This window comes from Pleurodeles waltl, chromosome 1_2 (genome assembly GCF_031143425.1).
Source record: "Pleurodeles waltl isolate 20211129_DDA chromosome 1_2, aPleWal1.hap1.20221129, whole genome shotgun sequence".
In the NCBI taxonomy this organism is placed as follows: Eukaryota; Metazoa; Chordata; class Amphibia; order Caudata; family Salamandridae; genus Pleurodeles; species Pleurodeles waltl.
Window position 1 is genome coordinate 627768001 of NC_090437.1, and position 23947 is coordinate 627791947.

Genomic DNA, 23947 nt, shown 5'->3' on the forward strand with positions numbered 1-23947 from the left:
GAAGTAGTGGGAGAGGTGGAGAAGCATAAGTAAATATCCCTGACATTCATCCATAGTGAAAGCGAAGTGTCTGCATTTTGCATTTACTGCTGTAGCAAAGAGATCTAAGTTTTTATGTTTGGTGTCCCCCCACATTTAGAAGAACTGTTGAAGGACTTATGGGTGGAATTTCCACTTGTGGGCTTGTTGCTGCGTCCTGTTTCGGCAGTCCGCAAACTCATTATCTAGTCCTGGGAGATATTCTACCAGGAGTTGAATGTGATGGTGTATTGCCCATTTCCATGTCAGTTGGCCTACCTGCGGTAATTGAAGGGAATGAGTGTCTCTCAGTTTCTGTATGTAGTAGATTGCAGTCATTGACCAGCTTTATGAGAACTATTTTGCAGTGAATATAAGAAAGGAATGCCTTGAACAACATCTGAATTGTTAGGAGCTCCTGAAAACTAATGTGTTGAGTCATTTGTTGAGAAGTCTATGTGCTTGGACTATCATTTCAAAAATATGTGCCCCCAAACTCTGAGTGCTGCATCTGTGGTAATGGTCACTTGTGGGAGAGGGTCCATGCAAAACACTTTCCTTAAGCAAACTGCTGCTGTTCAAGCGAAGCAGGGAAAGGTGAACTGAGCACTGAATCAACACTAGAGCCTCCAGATTGCCCTCCACTTGCGACCATTGGGACGCCAGGCACTCCTTCACGGGTGCATGTGCAGTATGGCATAAGGTACAATGGCTATGCCTAAAGCAATCATGCCTAGTAGACGTATTACCACTGACTGGCAGGCAATGATGTGGCTGAAAAAGAGCCAGCTGGTTCTGGAGATTGAGAATACTGAGGTTTTGGGTATGCTTTGGCTGTGAAGCTTTAGCTGTGATTGAGTTGAGAATCACCTCCAAATGGGGTTGAATCAGGAGTGGTTTCAGATAGGACTCTGAGGCATTTATTGTGAATTCTAACTTATGGAGCAAGGAGGTTGTGGTGTGTTTATCCTGTACATATTCGGATCTGTCTGGAATTGTTATCAGCCAATCATCCAAATAGGGAAAGACATGGATCCCGGTCTCCTTAAGTGAGCTGCTACCACTGCCGTACATTTTGTGACTACCCTTGCAGCTGTTGTGACTCCAAAAGGCAGTACTGTGACCTGATAATGTTTCCCCTTACCACCTGTAAGTCCCTAGTAAATGGTGCCCCTGGTACATATGGCATGGGTACTGAAGAGTGCCCCTAAGAGCTGACGCACAACTTCTGCCACTCTAAGGGACCCAACACCAACCTCATGCAGACTGCCATTGAAGACTGTGTGACAAGGTGCTCCCTAAAATTGAAAACACAAAATAGCACACACTTATGCACCATGCAATTTAAACACTGCTTGTAAAAAATTTAAGTCACCCCTATAGCAGACCTTTCAGCCCTAAGGCAGGTTGCATTATATTACCAGCAAGGACATATATGTATTAGCAAATATGCCCCTACTATGTTTTTGTCGAGTCTGAGACATAGTAAATGTGCAGGAACGCCATTTTAAATACATGTGCTGGACACAGGTCAATACGAGTTCCCCAGCTGCATGATGGCTTCTCTATAGATAGGGGTGTTTGGCATCAAACAACTCATATTAATAAACCCTCACTGATTCCAGTGATAGATTTATTAATAATGCATCCAGAGGGCACCTTAGAGGTGCTACCTGAAAACCTACCAACTGCTGGTGAGCTCACTGACCAGTTCTGGCCAGTCTCCCACCAACAAACGAGAATATGACCCCCCCCAGGGTGGGAGCCTTCGCTCTCTGGAGGTCAGAAACAAAGCCTCTCCAGGCTGGGGTGTAGAACACCCCTCCCCACAGGGTGATCTGCATTCCAAGGCAGGGAGCTTCAAAGAAGCCCACCACCTCTCGTATGCAGATTTGACCTTCCTCAGAGAAAGATGTCAAACCCCCTACCCCAGGGTCCTCCTGGCACCTGGGCAGGTGGGAAAATCAGCTATACAGGAGGCGTGTTACATTTCCAGACTGGAACACCCCTAGGGTGACCAGCCCGAAGTGGACACAACTTAGGGAATTCTGCCATCTGGCGTGTGGTGGAATTTAGGAACTCTGGACGGGATGATGCCCACTCCCCACATGAAGTGGTCATCTAGGTGGCGTAGTGACCCCAGGAGTAAGTAGCTTATTGGTTACTACTCTTCATCCCCTTACTGCCCCCTAAATTGAACATTTAGGGGACCGCCTGATACCCGATCATCAGATCTGCGCTAGACACAAAAGGAGTGGACCAAAAGCCTGCTGAACCCAAGAACCGAGGAGCACGACTGACTTGGCGCCAACCCTGCAAGCCTACCAGTTGCACCCGACCCTCAAGGAGCAACTGACCTGTCCTGCCGCTGCAGCCACCAAGAAATTAGGAGAGCTGCCAGTGCTTCGCAATTGCCACAAACTCCTCCCTTGGAGCAGAGCAGCTGCATCCACAGGCACCCAAGAAAGAACTGTGAGGAAGTGGACCATCAAAAACCTGAAGCCGGACATCACCAGGCCTCGAAAAATCTACTTGCCCTCTCGCTATGGTGAGTCAGATTTTATCAGGTGGAGCTTTTTTTTCCCTCATACTTTCTGGCAAGGTAATTTAAGCTGGAAGAAACAGGTGTTCTGTTCACCAGGGAGTGAATGAGCAATAGAGACACTCTTAAATCTTGTTTTTATCTTGACACATTTGCTGTCTGTTCAAGGACAGAAGTCAAATGTCAATTTGTCTTTTTATTAATTATTGCTTATCTTAAATACTGTTACATTTTTTTCTCTTATTACAGTTAGAGGTTTTTGTCAAGTGAGCTGGCTGACAATAATTGAAAAACAAAAGGCTTAAGATGTCAGGTTTTCTTCCTAACACAAAACATTTAAACAACTTGTAAAGGAATAGTACAAGTATTTAAAAATATATCAGGAATTACAAAGGAACTTTTTTTGTAATTCAGAAGTGTGATGCAAAGGTTTAAATCGGAGCAAAACAAATCAGAACACCTTACTTGGTGATGTGCAAATGACAAAAAAATGCAGAAACTCATTTCCAAACATTATACACTATATTGTTTTAGCAGTAAAACCACATGTCAGTGGGATATGTTGTGGCCATTTCAATGGAAAATCTGCTGATTGTAAATAAGTGTACTACCACTTAATGCTTCAGGTATGTGTTTATGAAAAGTGATAGATTTTAAACATGATTCGAGAAACATTCCTGCCCGCGCCCTGATGACAATGCGGTTAATGAATTAAGAGGCAAGTCAGCAGTTATGTGTATCATATATATGGCTAAATTTGTATTATATATGGAGCAAATGTTTAGTCTATTAAATCAGACAAAAGTGTTTTTGTACAGCAGACATGCTGAAGTTAGTATTTGAAGGTGCTTTCATATGTGATAAAGAAGAAAATGGCATCTCAGTGAATTAAAATATTTCCCCAGGATAACATAATTTGAAAACAGTTTATGGGTCAAGAGGATTGCAATTAGGTTGAGTAGATTATTTCAGTCACTAGACCTGCAGGTCTAGTAACATTTTTATGACCACCGCACCTGAGCCTCCTATCTCGTGCTGAAGTGGACCAACAGTGTCAGCGTGGTCCCTAGGCCCTCCAGAGATGAAGCCCACCTTGAGTGCAACCACTGTGGACTTCATGACTGTGTCTGCAGCCTGTTTCTGCAGGCCCTCCCCTGCAACCGTGAGTGACCGGTTGACAGAGACTTGATGCCTCCGGACACCTCTGCACTCATCTGCCCTGGACCGAGGGGAAGAGGACCAAGATTGTCCCTACGACTCCCAGCCTCTAAGACCTGAGCCCACTTGTTGGGTTGGTCGGAATGGACCCCCCCCCCACCCATGCCTGAAAACTGTTTATGCAGCCCTCCTGCATCCGCGAGGAACTCCAGCACCAGACCCAACGCCAGAAGACACCACTGCACCCGCGTCCCCTACAACCTGAGGAGAAATGGACCAACTGTGTCCCCACACGCCCGAGGACCTCAAGAGTTGAGCCCCTCTGTGGATTCCGCTGATCTTCCAGTCTCAACTTGCATCAACTTCCCAACCATTTCCCACAGAAGTAAATAGGACACCTGACGCCATAATACACCTCAGCACCCGGACGCACCAGATTCTCCCAGTGATTTCTTCTCACACTGATACCTCCTGTTCAGCAGTGGTCTCCTTACTGTGGGCAAGTTGTTGTGTCTGAAGGTATTTTAAAGTCTTTAGGATTTAAACTGTTGACACACTGCACAATTTTAGATATGAGTTCCTATCCACTACCCCTCCAGGAACATTCTCTGCTCCAGGCGATGTCTTGTCCACGTTGCAGGGTGATTTCTCGACAACAGCATTAGCTTCCCTGGGTCTGTAAGGCCTCAATCTAGGACGTCAATATGCAAGCTTTGATGACCTTGTCCTAGTCCGATGGCGAAAAAAAAACAATCTGAAGATGAACCTGACGACCATGTGCATTACTTCAAAGAGGAGTCACAGGATATTGTGACTCAAAAGACGTCCTTGGTTGTAAATGTCTGAGCCCAACACTAGATGACAGGAGTATGCAGGGTATGCATATCTACAGCCACACATGCTATGAATGAAACATTTCAGCCATCTACCAGAAGTCATAGGAATACTGGGTCAAAAGGCAATTCACATTGGATGAGCTAAGAGCAAGGCTCATTGAATACAAGCCCTTCTTTCCCATAGCTTCTGTGATTTTGGACTTCCTATCTGGCAGAGAGTTAGAAAAAGAACCAGGATTTTGTCTGAAAGATGAGGGTGCTTGCACCACAAGGCTTTTAGGGAACAAGTGAGTTATCAATACTTTCAGTTCTCCAGGAGCAGTGTGATGCCTGCACATAACCTGCTGATTGAAACTTGGTGTACCAACCAGCTTGCCTTAAACCACTAAAATGGGGCCCATAAGGGTATTGTTAAACTGCAACAAGAGTTCTTTGGAGGAAATAAGCTAGAGATTATCTGTGGAAAGATCTGAATTGGCTTCTTTCACAGGCAGGAGTAGCTCAAGGACTTCTCTAGCCTCACGCAGAACTGCAGTAAAAGAAGCAACTTCCTTCATGGGAGGTCCCAAAAGACAGTGCGAGTCTACACCAGTTGACTTTGTCTATGCCGCAAGCATGTTGAAGGGCGAAGGAGTCAGCTGCCTCTGTGCTCATGGAAGGGAGGAGTCGACTCATCTCAAAACTGTTAGCGTCATTGTGATAGACCATAGAATGCATCTCAATCTGATCTAAAGCGGATTCCAAAAATTAATCTAATCTACCATGGTATTCATTTCAAGGCAGGGGTCTGTATGCCACCTCTTCCAAGATCCGTTGTGACTCTTGCTAAAGAAACACAGACAGGCCATCTTTAGCAAATTCGTCAGGTCATGGAACCGATCCAAAGCAAACAAGGCCTCAGACAAGGAAAGTGTGTGAATGACACTGAAGAGGAGCCCAAAAGCACCGGAATAGATTAGAAAGGGGCTGGGCAGTTGCTGCTTACAAGAAGACAGCCAAAGGCCTCACAGGTTCCCTGGGGCTCATAGGTAGACCAGAGGAAGCTAGAGGAGAACAGTTCAAAAGAATGCCAACACTGCCTGGTGCTAAAAGCATGAGGTGCACAGGGTATGTGACAGACTCAGAAGAGTTGGTATAGTTTCCAGATCCAATCTGGTGCCTGGGAGGATTCAAGTTGTAAGGAATCTGCTGGTAGAAGTATCCATCAGAAACAGGCTTCCTCGCAACTACAAAATTGTGTTTTGTTATTTACAAAACTCCTTTTATGAGTCGTGCAAGTCTTTCAGACTCATAAAAGGGGTTTTGTGACCCATTATCAATTGCTTAAGGGGAAGGCGTGAAAAGAGTGTTTCCCTCCTATTTGGGAGTTCCAGTGGTGTGTATCAATGCTTTGCAAATGCAATTGGGGTCGCAGACCAATGACTGGATACTGACACCAACTTGGCGTATTTGATTTGCAATGGGGAACTGTTGCTATGGGACAGCTTCCCCTTTGGGAACTGCTACTGTTCACATTGGGATGAGAAGACAGTGAACCAGGGGACCACTGCATGCGTCAAACAACATCATTCTTGACAGAAAAACTACTTTGTTTAAAGCAGCATCTGTGTCTTTAACAAACAGGGGATGCACAAAAATCTAAATATGCTCCCGGCAAGAATGCAAATGCAGGAACAGAGTGTTTGCTATCTCTTGCAGGCTTATAATCTGGCATTTCAGTTTTTTTAGAGCGTCACAACTCATGTCCTGCCTAATTAATATTCTTTAAGAAGAGGTTTAGCAACCTTCTGCAAATCCACATTTTAAGATACGACTGATTAGTACATTTGTTGCATCACTAAATGCTTGACAAGCTACTAAGAGCTGGTGTGCAGTTTACACCTACTATTTGTGACCTTCCCTATGATATATCAGTCCCTTAGTCTTTTATGGCTGGCCACTTCTCAGGAGCTAGTGTAGCTGCAATACACACTACTCTTCCCTCTCCATTGTCTGTACGCAGCGATGCTGTTACCTTTACCTTAATAAAGTGCCCTTGCAAAGTGCCAGGCGTACATACTCAGCAAACATCATAAAGGGAAACTGGAAAAGCATACACTATTCATTCTTGTCCCTAGCAACATCTACTGCATTTAAATTGTATGTTTTTACTGTCCACTTGGTATTTTACAATTTGCCTTCCCTACAGTAAGAATAACTACTTTGTACATAATTCCTAGAAAACTGTTCCATCACAACGGAGCAACCAGACCATCCTCTGCTCATATGCAGCAGGTTACTCATTCTCCTGGTGTCACATAAGCCTATACATTAGAATCATAAAAATGTTATGTTACAAGAAGGAAAAGCTAAATGAGTCCTGCAATGATTGATTATCTCTGCTAATATTAGGTAAACACAAAAATGTCTTCAGATGATGCAATTACCCACTGATAAAATATCTAGCTGACATACAAGATGCTCAATAATTTTAGGATATTTTTATAATGTCAATACAGTAAAATAAAGTCCACTTACTCTCATGCTTGAACGCCTTAACTTTTTACGAACATCTCTGCGAATGTCATTTACTGCCACTGATTCCAGCTGTTGGTAGCGTTGTATTTCTTGGTTTATAGTTCCTTCACTGGCACCCAGTTTTCTAAATAGAAGAAAGGGGAGAACTATCAACACAGTTTTTTTAAAACACTTTAAACATATCTTTTCTACTGCTGATACATCTGAAAGCTGTGTCTAGCCTTTAGTTGTAGTTATTAGTTTATTAACAGTGGCTAAAGGTTTATTGCCAATGTCACTACTATTCTTCTTAGCCATTCTTTGCTTTATTGTGGCCATATGTAGCAGTCAGCTCACTTTTGTGCAAAAGCTATATATTTAAATAAAAAATAAAAATAATTTACGTTTCTCTCAAACTCTGTGTGTATAACCCCTCTCTATTGCAAATATGAGTACATGTTCACAAGTTCACTGTGACACATGCAAAATAGCACTTCTATATTAGAGACAATAATAGCGCAGGAAGGGTGGTAATTCCTGATTAGGCACCAGAACAATTACTGTAAATCACTTGACATTAGGTATCACTGCATATAACATGCAATGTTGATGAACAATACACTTTTCTTCCTACCAGCCACCGTCCCATCAACTTTCTGAATTGCCAAATTAACTGTCACAGTAAAGCCTTTGATAACTTATTGAGATCAAGATAACTACTGTAATGTGTAGACACTCAAACAGTGTAGCTGCTACTTACCATTGCTCAGCTTAGTTGTATGCTGAATCAGAGAAGTAAACTACTAAGCATATCTGTAGGAAAATGGCTCCCTGTTGCAGTTACCCTCCACTTGTTGCCTGATATGGATGCTGACTTGACTGAGAAGTGTGTTGGGACCCTGCTAACCAGGCCCCAGCACCAGTGTTCTTTCACTAAAAAATGTACCGTTGTTTCCACAATTGGCACACCCCTGGCATACAGATAAGTTCCTTGTAAAAGGTACCAGTGGTACCAAGGGCCCTGTGACCAGGGAAGGTCTCTAAGGGCTGCAGCATGGGTTGTGCCACCCTTAGGGACCCCTCACCTAACACATGCACACTGCCATTGCAGATTGTGTGTGTTGGTGGGGAGAAAAAGGTAAAGTCGACATGGCATCCCCCTCAGGATGCCATGCACACAAAATACTGCCTTTGGCATAGGTAAGTCACCCCTCTAGCAGGCCTTACAGTCCTAAGGCAGGGTGCACTATACCACAGGTGAGAGCATAGCTGCATGAGCAATATGCCCCTACAGTGTCTAAGTATTCTTAGACATTGTAAGTACAGTGTGGCCATATTAAGTATATGGTCTGGGAGTTTGTCAAAAAATGAACTCCACAGCTCCATAATGGCTAGACTGAATACTGGGAAGTTTGGTATCAAACTTTTCAGAATAATAGACCCACACTGATGCTAGTGTTGGATTTATTAAAAAACAATGCACACAGAGGGCATCTTAGAGATGCCCCCTGTATTTTACCCAATCCTCCAGTGCAGGACTGACTCGTCTGTGCCAGCCTGTTGCTGAGAGACGAGTTTCTGACCCCCTGGGGTGAGAGCCTTTGTGCTCCTTGAGGCCAGAAGCAAAGCCTGCACTGGGTGGAGATGCTTAACACCTCCCCCCTGCAGGAACTGAACACCTAGCAGTGAGCCTCAAAGGCTCAAGCGTTGTGTTACAATGCCCCAGGGCACTCCAGCTAGTGGAGATGCCCGCCCCCTGGACACGGCCCCCACTTTTGGCAGCAAGTCCAGGGGAGAGAATGAGAAAAACAAGGAGGAGTCAACCACCAGTCAAGACAGCCCCTAAGGTGTCCTGAGCTGAGGTGACCCCTGCCTTTAGAAATCCTCCATCTTGATTTTGGAGGATTCCCCCAATAGGATTAGGGATGTGCCCCCCTCCCCACAAGGAGGAGGCACAAAGAGGGTGTAGTCACTCTCCAGGACAGTAGCCATTGGCTACTGCCCCCCAGACCTAAACACACCCCTAACTTGAGTATTTAGGGGTGACCCTGAACCCAGGAAATCAGATTCCTGCAACCTGAAGAAACAAGGACTGCTGACCTACAAGCCTGCAGAGAAGGAGGAAGACGACAACTGCTTTGGCCCCAGCCCTACCGGCCTGTCTCCAACTTCGAAAACCTGCAACCAGCGACGCATCCGACAGGGACCAGTGACCTCTGAAGCCTCAGAGGACTGCCCTGGACTAAAGGACCAAGAAACTCCTGTGAACAGCGGCCCTGTTCAAAACCAGCTACTTCTTTGCAACAAAGAAGCAACTTCCAAAGACTGAATGTTTCCCGCCGGAAGCGTGAGACTTCTCACTCTGCACCCTACGCCCCCGGCTCGAGATTCAGAGAACCAACACCTCAGGGAGGACTCCCCGGCGACTGCAAGCCCGTGAGTAACCAGAGACAACCCCCCTGAGTCCCCACAGCGACGCCTGCAGAGAGAATCCAAAGGCTCCTCCTGACCGCGACTCCCTGTAACAAGGGACCCGACGCCTGGAACCAACACTGCACCCGCAGCCCCCAGGACCTGAAGGAACCGAACTTCACCGCAAGAGTGACCCCCAGGCGACCCTCTGCCTAGCACAGGTGGTGGCTGTCCTGAGAAGCCCCCCCCCGTGCCTGCCTGCACCGCCAGAGTGACCCCCGGGTCCCTCCATTGTTTCCTACCTGAAACCCGACGCCTGCTTTGCACACTGCACCCGGCCACCCCTGTGTGGCTGAGGGTGTGTTTTGTGTGCCTACTTGTGTTCCCCCCAGTGCTCTACAAAACCCCCCTGGTCTGCCCCCCCGAGGACGCAGGTACTTACCTGCTGGCAGACTGAAACCGTAGCACCCCTGTTCTCCATAGGCGCCTATGTGTTTTGGGCACCTCTGCACCTGACTGGCCCTGAGCTGCTGGTGTAGTAACTTTGGGGTTGCCTTGAACCCCCAACGGTGGGCTGCCTATGCCTCAGAACTGAGACTTGTAAGTGTTTTACTTACCTCCCAATCTAACCTTTACTTACCTCCCCCAGGAACTGTTGAATTTTGCACTGTGTCCACTTTGAAAGAAACTTATTGCCATTTTTACAAATACTGTATATGATATTGCTTTTATTCAAAGTTCCTAAAGTATCTAAGTGAAGTACCTTGCATTTAAAGAGTTTAATGTCAATCTTGAACCTTTGGTTCTTAAAATAAACTAAGAAAATATATTTTTCAATATAAAACCTATTGGCCTGGAGTACGTCTTTGAGTGTGTGTTCCTCATTTATTGCCTATGTGTGTACAACAAATGCTTAACACTACCCTCTGATAAGCCTACTGCTCGACCACATTACCACAAAATAGAGCATTAGAATTATCTACTTTTCCACTATCTTACCTATAAGGGGAACCCTTGGACTCTGTGCACACTATTTCTTACTTTGAAATAGTATATAAAGAGCCAACCTCCTACAATATCTTGCACTGTTCAATTAGGATGTACCGATGGATGCGCGTGTGTGTGTGTGCCATGTTGAATCTATTTATAATTATGAGCAAAGACTATAAAGCTTTACAGTCTGTGAAATATTTCCAAAATATGTCTGAGAAAGAAGTGCAGAATGTGTCTCTTCAGTGGCTTCAGCACAAAATTGTTTTCATTCCACTTTTTAAGATGGAGGCCAGGGATTGTTTTCTTATGCAAGCTTTCCTGCTTAACATGTGCAGGGTCAGTCTTCAGAGAAGTCAGCAAGCTTGTCTGTTGAATCTTGCCTTATTCCAGATGTCATCTTTTGAAGAGTGACCTAGCATTACTAGTGGCACATGCACTAAGGGTGTTTATCTGAATTAATTGCCATAGTATACATTAAAGGAAAATACAATGAATCAAATAAATAGATATCATGGATGTCAGGCACTGGAATGACAACAAAATAGCATTTCTAGTTTGGAAATGTCACACTAAAACAGGAAAGCATTAAAGAGTTTTTTTAGATTCTTTGGATCAAAGGAAATTACAAGGTAATGCTGCATACGTAAGCTAAAGGATAAGAGGAAATGCTTCAGAAGAAATTAGGTTCCGTCTATGGATGCAGGATTTAAAAAAAAAAGGAAGAATGCTAACAAAAGTCACTCTTTAGATTACTTTCATCGTAGACTACCAGGGTTGGTCTTGTTTGGTCCTGGCATTTGGAAGTTTGAAGAGAATGGGAGGCACATCAGAGTGCTCCACATTGTTAAACCCATTTTGCAACACAAATGACAGAAACCCATAAAAGCAGGTCCAACTGTGCAGTTATAAAAAAAAAACAGAATTGCAAAAGCTATACAAGATTCAATGTGGTGGAAGTGTCAGAGAGAGACCAGAAGTCTCATCGGTGGTAAGAGAAGCTGTGATGGTATGGGAAATAAGCCGGATATTTAGGTCTTTTTATATCAACACTTTCAATCAATCCTTGTATACTTGGCAAGGAATGTAAACAAACTGACATGCCAAGGACCAGCATACATGGTTGCTGTCTCTCTTGGTTAAATGCATTATTTTCACCCGTTGCCTTGATTGCCCGTATTCTCTCAAAATGTTTTTTTAAGGTTTGTAGTGTTTACAGTGCAATGAAACAGTCATAGAGAAAGATGTTGGTGAGATACAAGCCTCCTTTAAGCACAGCAATATAGGGTTAATTTTCTTTTTTTAAGGCTGTCTTACAGTTACCTTTCAAACCTAATGTAAAAAACTTTGCTTTTTCTTTAACCAGTGTCCTGCCCTGTGTAATATACATCTAACAAAAAATTAGAAAAAAAATCCACACAAGAATAAAAACAAGAGCAGGGACGCAGCTAACAACATGGCCAAGCGGACGTGATTACCATCGGATGTGCTCAGCCCACATGTGAATCCTCAATTTATCCTTAGCCTACACAAGCATCAACACAAGAAGACACTGGGGCTACCCACTTACTGCAGAAAGACACCAAAGCAGTGAAAAAGAAACAGATCTGAGCCTGCAAGTGAGCGTAATACAGACAGCCCTGAATCCGGCTGCCTAACTCCCACATGTCCAAGCTCCCAATGATGCAGAAAGGAGAGCAGGATGGGTGGCTCACGGTGTCCGAGTCTACCTGTGACCCATGGTCTGACAGGTAAACCAAGGACAGAGTTGCGCCCAATTCGCTGCGAGCTCCCTGGAGTTCGATGGCGGCGAGCAGAAAGGAGACAGCTGCCGCATAAGTTACTGTCAACACAGACTGGGCTACACTGTAAAATATAATGATGGGCAGCTGCTGAGGATCCGCCTCAAGGTGGTGGAGACAGAGGTGGGTCGGCGTAGCTATTACCTGCATCATCTTGCTGGCAGAGGGGGGAAAGCACCTGGTGTTATAACTAGCGAGACACCGAAATATGCATCTCAGTCTCTCTCCATCCTGGATACGAGGCCAAAAGACTCCACAGAAAAAGACAATTTCCACCTGAGGGGACACGATCAGTACAAGGCTCATAAACCCATCTGCTTGTGCAGCCTTCAGCAGGAAAGTGGTGCTAACGGTTGGGATACTTAATGAGCTAATAACGTGGATTCTCCTGTTTACCTTGAGGGAGCTCAGATTTGGGTGGCCAGAGGTACTTCTGACACACACAGCCTCTCCTGTACAAACAGACACCTCAGTAACAAGGTACCAACCATCTAAAGGTGAGAAACAGACAAATAGAATAAAGTAACAAGATAGGACCCCAGCTGGAGAGTTGTGCAGTAGGATAAGGCAAGAGTGGCCCTGAACAAAATGAACTTTACTTAAAGCAACCTTAGGGGCTCCAGAGAAGTGAATAGCGGTGTCTATAAACCAAAGTACATTCTCATGACCAAAGATAAAGTTCAGCATAAAGAGAAACAAGGTAAAATGAACAAATAAACCAAGATGCTGCAACCCTCTCCAGATATATTGGTGAGAATGGAGGAAGGGAAGGAGATGGGAGGCTAGACCCTCAATCATCGTCAATGGATAGAATATCCAGCTAATACAAAGCTCAAAGGCCGATCTTAAACACAGGACAGAGAGGTAGGCTTGGACGTTATGTTATTTAGGCAGGACCTCAGAAATGTGGTTGAGAAAACGACTGCCGCAGTAATGCGAACCTTTGAAATTTAAGTTAAAGTTAAAGAATTAATCAGAACTGTGTTCTGCCTAGTAGCAAATTACAGAGACATGACAAGACAAGATAAAGATGCAGCATACTGCTTCGACTGAATAATCTCTGTTTTATCAGATTTACAGAAGGAGCAGAAGGGAAAGACACAGTGGACTTAAAAATATGGCTGTTATCAATGATAGGTGCAGACACATTTTCCTCATGTTTTATTATTGAAAAGATGAATAGGGCACTGATAGGGAGGCATTCCTCGTTCATGTGACCAGTAATAGCCTGTTTCCTGAACTATCAATACAGAGCCCTAATCCTTACAGAAATGAGAGTTAAGGGAGGGACAGTCTTTGATGCATGGAGAATATTGGTGTTTCTGGACAACACAAAACTGGCCCAGGGGCAAAGGAAAACTTACAAACAAGTAGAGCAAAAATCAATGCGAGAACACTAGGACTTAAATACATACTGTTGCTCCCTGCCAAACTATAGGAAATATTATAGGCTGGAAACTTGGTCTTTGAAACTTCAGTGGAGACATGGACCTGGATACAGGAATGGCCCCAGCCAAGGGGAACAATACGTCGTGAAACAGAAGAGAGATCCTCAGCAGCCCTGGTGGTGAGGTATAAACAGTCATACTCAGAGTCTATGCTGGAGAAGTAAGTCTTTGTGGACACTTCCTAACTGCACTCTATCCTTTGTCGGATAATTACCGAGACTTTGGATGTGGGTGACCATATGAATGTCCAAGGAGATTGTAGATGGAATACGGAGGGAGGCTTAAAGCCCCTCGTACGGACATTAATTATAAATACATTCTTAAATGATATCCCAACTGCATCCCTAAGAGGGCAAGGGGAACGCTAAGATGTGTTATAATTTGGAAAAGGAGATGGACTATGTGCATCTGTGCAGCCCACTTCCTCAAACCCATCACTACCTGACACCACCCACCGGTCATTCTGCAAGCATATTCTTAGTTCTTGGTGAACCCAAACAGATGTAACCTCTCCTCAAGTTTACTGTAGCTAAATGCTAAAAAGGATCAGCTTCCCAGTCTTCCCCCACTTTCCATAACCAACCCTCTGCAGCACACTAGCCAGCGACCACTGGAACATCTCATGGACTTTGAGTGCAGCACCAGTATCTTGCTATCAAGCCACAATTACTAACTTTCTAGTACTTTTCTCATTTTCCCCACGCTCAGGTAGAATACACTCTAACAAGTAATTCCCTTGATACACTTGCTCAGAGGAACCTGCACCTGTTTCTGTCCCTATAGTCCTGATCGGTATTCCATCTTTCACTTCTTGCAACTCCACAACAGTGCATGAGAGTTAGTTGTCTGTGCTAATCTCCATGTTGCTGCCACAGTATCATGATCCTGTTGGAAGGGGGGGGGGGTTGTATAGCAGCTCTGGTAAAGTTTGACACTACCCTGGCTGTGGGTGTCTCACATAACCAATGACCCCAGCAGACCTAAGGCCAAAGACTAATTACATCCACTCTATCACAACCCACAACTAAGACTGAATTGAAGTCTCCTCGGACACCACATGATGCAAGCTGTGCAAAGGACACTTCTCATCCTGAACGATGGAGCAACATGTGAATGTGCTGTAATAAACCAAACTGCTGTCACACTAGCCTTTCTAGCCTTTTAACATTCTTTAATTTAATGCAATATGAACTATCATTTCACAACACTTACTAAAGTAGCCACAGCAGTAAAATGCAAAAGTCATACAGAAAGATTTGGGCGCTGGTCAAGCCTGAGCCTTCTAGATTGACATCTGAAAACCCACAAACTCTGCGACAACAGTTTAATTCAGAAGCAGAAACACCATGCACTCATGACATGTAGATAGCAAAAGGTTCTCTTAAATATTACAAAAAAAAAAAAAGGAAAGAAAATAAGAGTCCCTCAGCACACAAAACATAAACCTAAGCAACAAACATGAATAAAGAGAACATGCAACGCTACTGTCATATACTCAAAATACCAGCAAAGGCTAGTCGGAAAGCAACACCACCCTGTGGGAGAATCACCATCAAGCACACCATTATTATAACCACAACACAGCAAAGTAATTTAAGAATCACCATAAATGCAGCAAACAAAAAATGCCCGAAAATGCAGATTCATTTACAGTTGAACAACAGAAGAAGTCTAGGAAATATATGCCAGAACAGTCACATTTGAGAGGATTGAATATGTCTACCCCAGTTAAGGGGTTAACAACATACATTTTTAAATAGAATAAAATTGAGCCTTTCATGCACCAGTGGACAACCCAACAGTTGGTAAGGAGAACACTGTTGGCGTAAGATCATTTGCACATAAGAAGCAACACCCACTCGAGAATGTCCACTCTCCAACAGCAGGGTTTGGCTCATTCAGCACTGTAGGCAAACCGACTCAGGTTCTCAGGTAAAACCTTTAACAGATCACCTGAGTTTGCAAGTTCAGAGTTTCCAAACCCTGCAGGACTTTGCTTGACTCATCTGCTTTCTAATAAACAAGTTAAATACCTTTAGTAACACTTCTCAGATGGAGACTGTAGGAAAATGTCCCTTTTGGCATGGTTACCCCCCCACACTTTTTGCCTAATATTGATGCTCACTTGACCGAGTGTGCTGAGATCCAGCAAACCAGGCCCCAGCACCAGTGTTCTTTCCCTAAAACTGTACCATTGTTCCCACAATTGGCAGACCCCGGGCACACAGCTGGGACCCTTGTAAAAGGTACCAGTGGTACCAAAGGCTTTGTAACCAGGGAGGGTCCCTAAGGGCTGCATCATGTATTGTGCCATCCTAAGAGACCCTTCACCTAGCACCTGCACACTGCCATTGCAGATTGTGTGTGCTGGTGGGGAGAAAAAGGTAACGTCGACATGGAATCCCTCCCAGGGTGCCATGCCCACCAACCACTGCCTGTAGCATAGGTAAGTCACCCCTCTAACAGGCCTTACATCCCTAAGGCAAGGTGCACTAAACCCCAGGTGAGTGCATAGCTGCAGGAATAATATGCCCCTACAGTGTCTAAGTCTATCTATTCTTAAACACTGTATGTGCACTGTTGCCATATTAAGTACATGGGCTGGGAGTTTTTTCATTACGAACTCCACAGCTCCATGATGGCTTCACTGAAGACTGGTAACTTTGGTATCAAACTTCTCAGCACAATAAACCCACATTGATGCCAGTGTTGGATTTATTGTACAATGCATCCAGAGGGCATCTTCGAGATGCCACCTGTATTTTAACCAACCCTTTAGTATAAGGCTGACTAGAGTGCCAGCCTCCCACTAAAAGGCGAGTTTCTGACCCCAACGTGTGAGGGCCTTTGTGCCCTCTGGAGTCAGAAACAAAGCCTGCTCTGGGTTGAGGTGATTCACACACCCCCCCTGCAGGAACTGTAATACTTGGCGGTGAGCCTCAATGGCTCAGGCCTCCTGTTACAGTGCCTCAGGGCACTCCAGCTAGTGGAGATGCCCACCCGCGGACGAAGCCTCACTTTTGGTGACAAGTACAGTGGGAAAATTAGGAGTGACCACTCAGGCTAGGATCACCCTAAGGAGTCCAGAGCTGAACTGACCCACCCCTCCCTGCAGAATCCTCCATCTTGGTTTAGAGGAAGGGACCCATAGAGTTAGGAGTGCCCCCCACAAAGGGAGTGGGCACAGGATGGGTGTAGCCACCCTGAGGGACAGTAGCCATTGGCTACTGCCCTCTATTCCCTGTAAAGCCCCTAAATCCAGGATTTAAGGGTTTCCCTAGCTTGCAAGATTCCTGGACAAGAAGAAAGAAGATTTATTGCTAAGCCGAACCCCCAGCAGTGAAGTCTCCAGATGACAAATGACTTAGCCCCAGCCCTACTGACCTCACTGCAAAAGGCAACGCATCCAGCAGGACCAGCGACCTCTCCAAACCCCCAGAGGAATGCCTGCCCACCACAGAACCAAGAACTCCCAAGGACAGCAGCCCTGTCCAGACGAAACCCTCAAAAAGGACTCCAGAACTGCCCAGTATCCGCAAGTCCTGCCCACTCTGCACCCGATGCCCACAGTCTGTGTCCAGAGCAGGTCCCCAGGCAACTCTGACCTTGTGTCCACCCTGGGCTGACCCCTACTGGCCGACACAATGCCGCCTGCAGCCTAAATCCGAAGGACTCCCCTGACTGAGGGAGAACTGAATGAAGATGTGTGATGCCTAAAAGGTACCTCTGCACCCGTAGCCCCCTGGCCTTGGGAAATCCGACCACCGGTCCAGCAACATTCAGCAGGCAGCCCTCCTCCTTGTCCAGCATGTGGTTTCCTGGAACCGACCCCCTGGACCCAGCCTGCAGCATCTTTGTGACCCCAGGGTTCCCCCTACTGAAAAGCATTGGGAACCAGGCGCTGTGTTTGCCCCCCAACCCCCTTCCCCCCCCCCCCGGTGTTCACCTAAACCCCCCAGGTCTGCCCTCCAAAGTCGCTGGTACTTATCTGCTAGCAGATCTGTTTCCGAGTGCCCCCAGTCTCCATAAGATCCCATTCTAAATCTAACTTCAACTTTGAACTCTGCAACCGGCCGGCCCTTTGTTGCTGGTGGTGTAAGTTTGGGGTCATCCCAAACCCCGACCAGTGGACATCCTAACCACTGGAGACTGGAATTGTAAGTCGAGTATTTACCTCAAAACTGCACTAACACTTTCCTATCTCCCCTTCCCCCAAGACTGTTCTGAAAATTATAGTGTCCACTTTTAAAAGTGAAACATATTACTTGTCTGTAAACCGTTTTCTTTGCCAAATCTAACAAAGTGCTATTGATACACATGCTCAATACTTACTTGCCAAAGTACTTACCTGCAACAAGATCCTTTAAGTTCTAGAAATAAAGTAACAAAATATATTTTTCCAATATAAATACATTGGCCTGGAGTTAGTCAATGAGTGTGTGCCTCATTTATTGACTGTGTGTACAACAAATGTTTTATACTACCTTCTGATCAGCCTAACTGCTCGACCATACTACCACAAAAGAGAGCATTTGTATAATCTACTTTAGCCTCTGTTAAGCCTCTATGGAATCCCTGGACTCTGCACACACTATATCTCATTTTGATGTAGCATATCAGGAGCCAGCTTCCTACACTGGTGGATCAGGGGTGGGATCTACGACTTCGCATTTGCTGGACTACCCAGCCAAATCCTGATCACACAACTAAACTCCAAAATTGCCTTTAGATTAAATTGATTTTTCTAATTGACAATTTTTTCTAATTTTTTTTAAAGCCCTTGTTTAAGTCCCCATGAGCATTTCTTTTTAGATTTAAAAGTTATTATAAGAGAAGGGTGAGTAACTAGAAGTCGTTTTTAGTTCCTAAAAGTAATCCCCAGCTTTAGTAACAAAATGAGCAGCGCAGAAGAAATGGTTGTGGAGCTCAACCTCACCCCTTACCTCCACCTTGGGATGGGAGTGTTAAGGACCCTCTGCAGACTGAAAAACATCAGAACTGGTTCCAATCCTACCAAGATGAAGCTCCAGGAGACTTTGGCAGAGTATACCAAGGAACACCCTACTGAGGAGGAAGACCTCCCCTCAGATGGGGAAGAAGTTAGGAATCAGGAGGATGAACTCCCCCCTCCTAACCTTACTAGGGAAGACAGGGCCCCAAGGTCTCTGTCCCCAAGGATAGTGCTCACTGGATCTGGGTCTCCCACAGGGAAATCCAGCTCCTCTGGGAACACTGAGGACAGCCTCCATGAAGAGGACCTCCTTTTAGCAAGGATGGCCAAAATATAAGCCTTGGAGAGACAGCTCCTGGCTATAGAATGGGAGAAAGCAGAAATAGGCTTAGGACCCATTAATGGTGGCAGCACTACAACAGTTAGGGACAGAGAGAATTCTGGTGTCCCTAAAATCCTCAAAGGGATTGTCCCTAAGTATGAGGAAGGTGGTGAGATCACCAAGTCGTTCACAGCCTTTGAGCGGGCTTGTGGAACCAGGAGACTGAAAAAGTCTCATTAGGGAGCTCTCCTTTGGGAAGTGTTTGCTGGTAAGTGTAGGGATAGACGCCTCACACTCACTGGTGCAGATGCTGAATCCTATGGCCACATGAAGGCTACCCTGAATGAAGGCTTTGGATTCACCACTGAGGAGTACAGAATTAGGTTCAAGGGGCTCACAAAATCTCGGTTGATTTTGTAGACTACTCAGTGAAAACACTTGATGGTTGGATAACTGGCAGTGGAGTGCATGACTATGATGGGCTTTATAATTTAGATGTGAAAGAATTTCTTTTAAGTAACTGCTTCAATGACGAGTAGCATCAATATCTGGTAGACCTAGGTCCCATTTCAATTGGGAAAGAAAGCAGACCATTGGGTCAAGACTAGGGTGACCAAGACTTCCACTGGGTTGACCAAAAGAAAGGGGTTACAAAGCCTCTCCAAGGGAAGGGTGGTGAGACACCTAAGGATAAAAGTAAAGAGTCTTCTCAAGGGTCCCAAAACCCTGCTCAGGAGGGTGGGCCTAGAGCCTCTTCACAATCTTCACATGGGTAGAAGGGTAAAAACTTTGATCCCAAAAAGAACTGTAGACAGAATGGACACTAAACTGGAGACTTGGCCTGTCCTAAAAAGAATCCCCATAGCTCTGCACTAGTTAGTACTGGTATAGCCAGTCTCCAGGTGGGATCAACAGTGTGCCCAGAGCAAATCAGGCTTCACACTGAAGCTACTTTACTTTCTGAGGGTGGGGTAGATGTTGCCACTCTTGCTGTCTGCCCCCCTAATATGAATAAATACAGACAGCATCACTTTATTAATGGGACAACAATAGAAGCCCTGAGGGATACAGGTGCCAGAGTCACCATGGTGCCAGAAAAACTGTTTTCCCCAGGACAGTATCTGGCTGGACAAACGTATCTAGTCACCAATGCTGACAATGTAACTAAGGTCTATCCCATGGCTATGGTGGCCTTAGAATGGGGAGGGGTTACTGGCCTGAAACATGTAGTGTTCTCATCCACAATCCCAGTGGAATGCTTGCTAGGGAATGATCTGGAGTCCTCTGCTTTGGCTGAGGTAGAACTCAAGACCCATGCAGGGGATCCCTGAACTGGTGTGTGTGAAACCTAGAGCACAAAGTCAAGCACAGGGTGAAAAAGAAGTGTTGGAGCCTGGAATAATGGCTCAACCTTCCAAGAGAAAGGGAAAGAAGACTGGATGACCAGCATCTAAACAGCAACAAAACCAAGACTCCTCTTCGCAGGAAGATGTTTTATCCTCTGAGAGAACTGAGTCCAGGGAGCTGGATCCTTATCAGGCAGAGTTCTTGGGCCCAGGGGGACCCTCAAGGGACTGTGCCAGGGACAGAAACCTGTCCCACTCTTGAAGGCCTGAGGCAGCAAGCAAGTGCAGAGGAAGAGGGTGATCTCAGTGGCTCCCACATGGTCTATTGTGAGGAGGGACTCCTATACACTGAAGCCAGAGACCCCAAACCTGGAGCAACCAGGAGAGTGGTAGTGCCTCAGCAGTTTAGGGAGTTACTCCTCACTCTAGCCCATGACATCCCCCTAGCTGGGCATCTAGGACAGACAAAAACATTGAATAGGCTTGTCAACCATTTATACTGGCTCAATATGCCCCAAAAGGTGAAGGAGTTTTGTAACTTCTGTGTCACCTGCCAAGCCAGTGGTAAGGGAGGTGGTCACCTACAGCCCCCCCTCATACTACTACCTGTGGTGGGGGTTCCCTTTAAAAGGGTTGGTGTGGACATTGCGGGTCTACTTGAACCACCCACAACCTCAGAAAATCAGTACATACTGGTAGTAGTGGATCATGCTACCATATATCCTGAAGCAATTCCCCTTAGGTCTACTACAGTTCCTGCAGTAGCCAAGGCCCTTACTGGTATATTTACCAGAGTAGTTTTTTTTTTAAGGAGGTGGTTTCTGACAGAGGTACAAACGTCATGTCAGCTTACCTAAAACACATGTGGAATGAGTGTGGGGTGACTTACAAGTTCACCACACCATACCATCCACAAACAAATGGACTTTGTTGAAGGGTTCAACAAGACATTGAGGGTCATGATCAGGGGGCTCCCTGAAAAACTCAAAAGGAGATGGGATGTCATCCTGCCATGCTTGATTTTCGCCTACAGAGAGGTGCCTCAGAAGGGAATAGGGTTTTCCCCCTTTGAACTTCTGTTTGGCCACACTGCTAGGCGATCACTTGCACTTGTGGAGGAGGGTTGGGGGAGACCTCTCCACGAGCCCAAGCAAGATGTAGTGGACTATGTCCTTGGCCTCAGCTCAAGAATGGCTGAGTACATGGAAAAGGCATCCAAAAAACTTGAGACCAGCCAGCAGCTCCAGAAGCAGCTGTATGATCAAAAGGCTACACTGGTGGAGTTTAAAACAGGGCAGAAGGTATGGCGTTCTCTTGGGATCCAAGCAATGGAGTCTCTCCTCCTCCTTAGAGAGGTGAGATGGAGTATAGAACAGTGGCAGGATGTCACATGAGTCACATGAGTCCGCAGAACCAATTTGTTTAGGAAGAGAGAGCTTGAAGCTCACTCACACACTGTGTCGATGATATGATAAGGAACACTGTCTTGACAGTAAGGAGCTGCAAGGGACAGGTGTGTAGTGGCTCAAATGGAGTGCACTTTAGAAAGGTGAGGAACAAATTAAGGTCCTCTTAAACTGTGCCCAGGGCAAGGCCTTGCTGGGCTGGTGACAAAACAAACAATAAAATGTCAGATAACTTGGCCTGAAGGGGGTCAATCTGCTGAGTACCACACCAAGCCACATATTTGGCCCAATGACGAGTGTATACAGTTTTAGTTGAGGGATGCCTGGCTGCCAAGATGATATCAACCACCTCTGGAGAATAGTCAATGATGTTCAGCTGCTGTCACTCAATGTCCATGAATGAAAGTGGAGAATGCGAAGGCCTGGGAGCAGAACGTTGCCTTGCTGTTGTGACAGCAGGTCCTACTGAAGGGCCAGCCAGATCGAAGGACAGATGCTCAAGCCCAGGAGCTCTGGATACTATGTGCCCAATCTAAGACCACTACAATGGCTATGGCCTGGTCAGTCCTGACCTTATTGAGAACTCGGGACTGAGTGGTATAGTCAAGAGTTATCAGAGCAAGAGATGCTTTGCAAACTACAATGCACAGAAGTGCAGACATTTCACGTTTTCTTCGGTGAACAGATCGAGCAAAGGTTCTTCCCATTTGGAGAAGAGACCTTCGCTACTTCCATCTGTAACTGACACTCATGATCCACTTGGTGCTTATGGTTGAGTATGTCTACACTGACATTCAATGATCATGCCAGGTGGTTCACCACCAGGAAAATTCCTTGGTGGTCCAGGTAGTTCTAGAGGTACAGAGTCAACTGGAACAGAGTCTGTGACTCCACCCCGCTCCGTTTGTTGTAGTACCACATGACAGTGGTGTTGTCCAACAGCACCTGCACCAGTTTCCCCCTGATGCATGGAAGGAAGGTTTTCAATGCCAAGTGGATAGCTCCAGAAGGTTGACGTGGAGCTGGGAACTCTGACATAGACCGAAAGACTCTGATCTCCATCTCTTCCAGATAGCTACCACAACCCAGAAGTGACACATTGGTCACCAGTGTCAGCGCTGGATGGGAAAGGGGGATTGGTATGCCGCTGTCCCAATCGGAGTCCAATAACCACCACTGCAGATCCTTCGCAGTCTCCTCCAAAATCTGAACATAGTTGGAGAAGTGTCTTGGATACTGGGCCCAATGAGAGTACAGATCCCACTGCAAAATCCACATATGCCACCTGGTGTGCTCGACCAGCGGGGGTTAGAGGACTAAGCAGCCCAGTGACCTGGGCAGCAAGGACTGTGGGCACCAGGGGGGTGAATGGGAAACTCCTGGGTGCCATGATGGGGTTGGATTGGCTGGCGGCATCGGTACCCCTCCCGAAACCAAGAAAGGAATGGTAGGGTTGATGCCAAGGGCGAACTCCCTGGCAGTACCCCAGGTGGAAGGCCTTTTGGCTCCTTTGGGCCCATAGGCACACAAGAAGGAGTCAGCAAGAGTCCTAAGAGCCAGGCTGAGGGAAGCTCTTAGATCTGTTGTGGAGTGGTAGACGGCCCTGGAAACTCTTGTTGGACTGGAACCAGTTGCAAGATTGGGCATCAAAGTCGGCCGACTTCAGGAGTGAGATCGAGGTCCATGGCGCTACCCCAGTGCCTCCTCAGGTGAATGTGAGCGGGGCCTGTGTCCTGCTTTGTTTTCTTATGTTTCTTGTGAGGCTTATAGGACAGTAAAGACTGTGATGAAGACTGGCCTCAAAAGAAAGTTCAGCAACTCCTGGTGCCGTAATGGGACCAGGATTAAACCTTGAACTTGGATCATGACTATGAGGGGTATCGGCAAAGAGCCTTCATGTTTGGTGATCTAATGTTTCGTCTTGCAGTCCCACAGGGCCTATGGTTCACTGAAGTACAGCCACTGCAGGCCTTGGAGTTGTATTGTGACTCCAGATACTACAGACACACCTGATGGGGATTTGTCACAGATATTTGTTTGCAAAGTCCCTACAGGCCTTAATATCTGTTGTTTTAAGGGGTGACATCCCTTGCACACTGTAGGAAATTTGGAGAAATACTGAGGTAAAATGTCTCAAACGGACATGAGGGCACTATGGATGGGGATCTGCTGGCGTGTAAAGAAAGGAATAAACGTCAGTACATTGGAGTGACATCAAGA

General features: G+C 45.8%; 1 protein-coding gene across 20 annotated transcripts in view; it reads right to left on the minus strand.

Moving 5' to 3' along the window:
* BLTP1 (bridge-like lipid transfer protein family member 1) overlaps nt 1–23947 on the minus strand; it is a 1779540-nt gene that overhangs the window by 564843 nt on the left and 1190750 nt on the right. For all 20 annotated transcript variants that reach the window (XM_069242474.1, XM_069242454.1, XM_069242518.1 and 17 more), the window contains one exon: nt 7072–7195. In XM_069242474.1, the coding sequence (XP_069098575.1) occupies nt 7072–7195 (124 nt within the window). The remainder of the gene's footprint in view (nt 1–7071; nt 7196–23947) is intronic.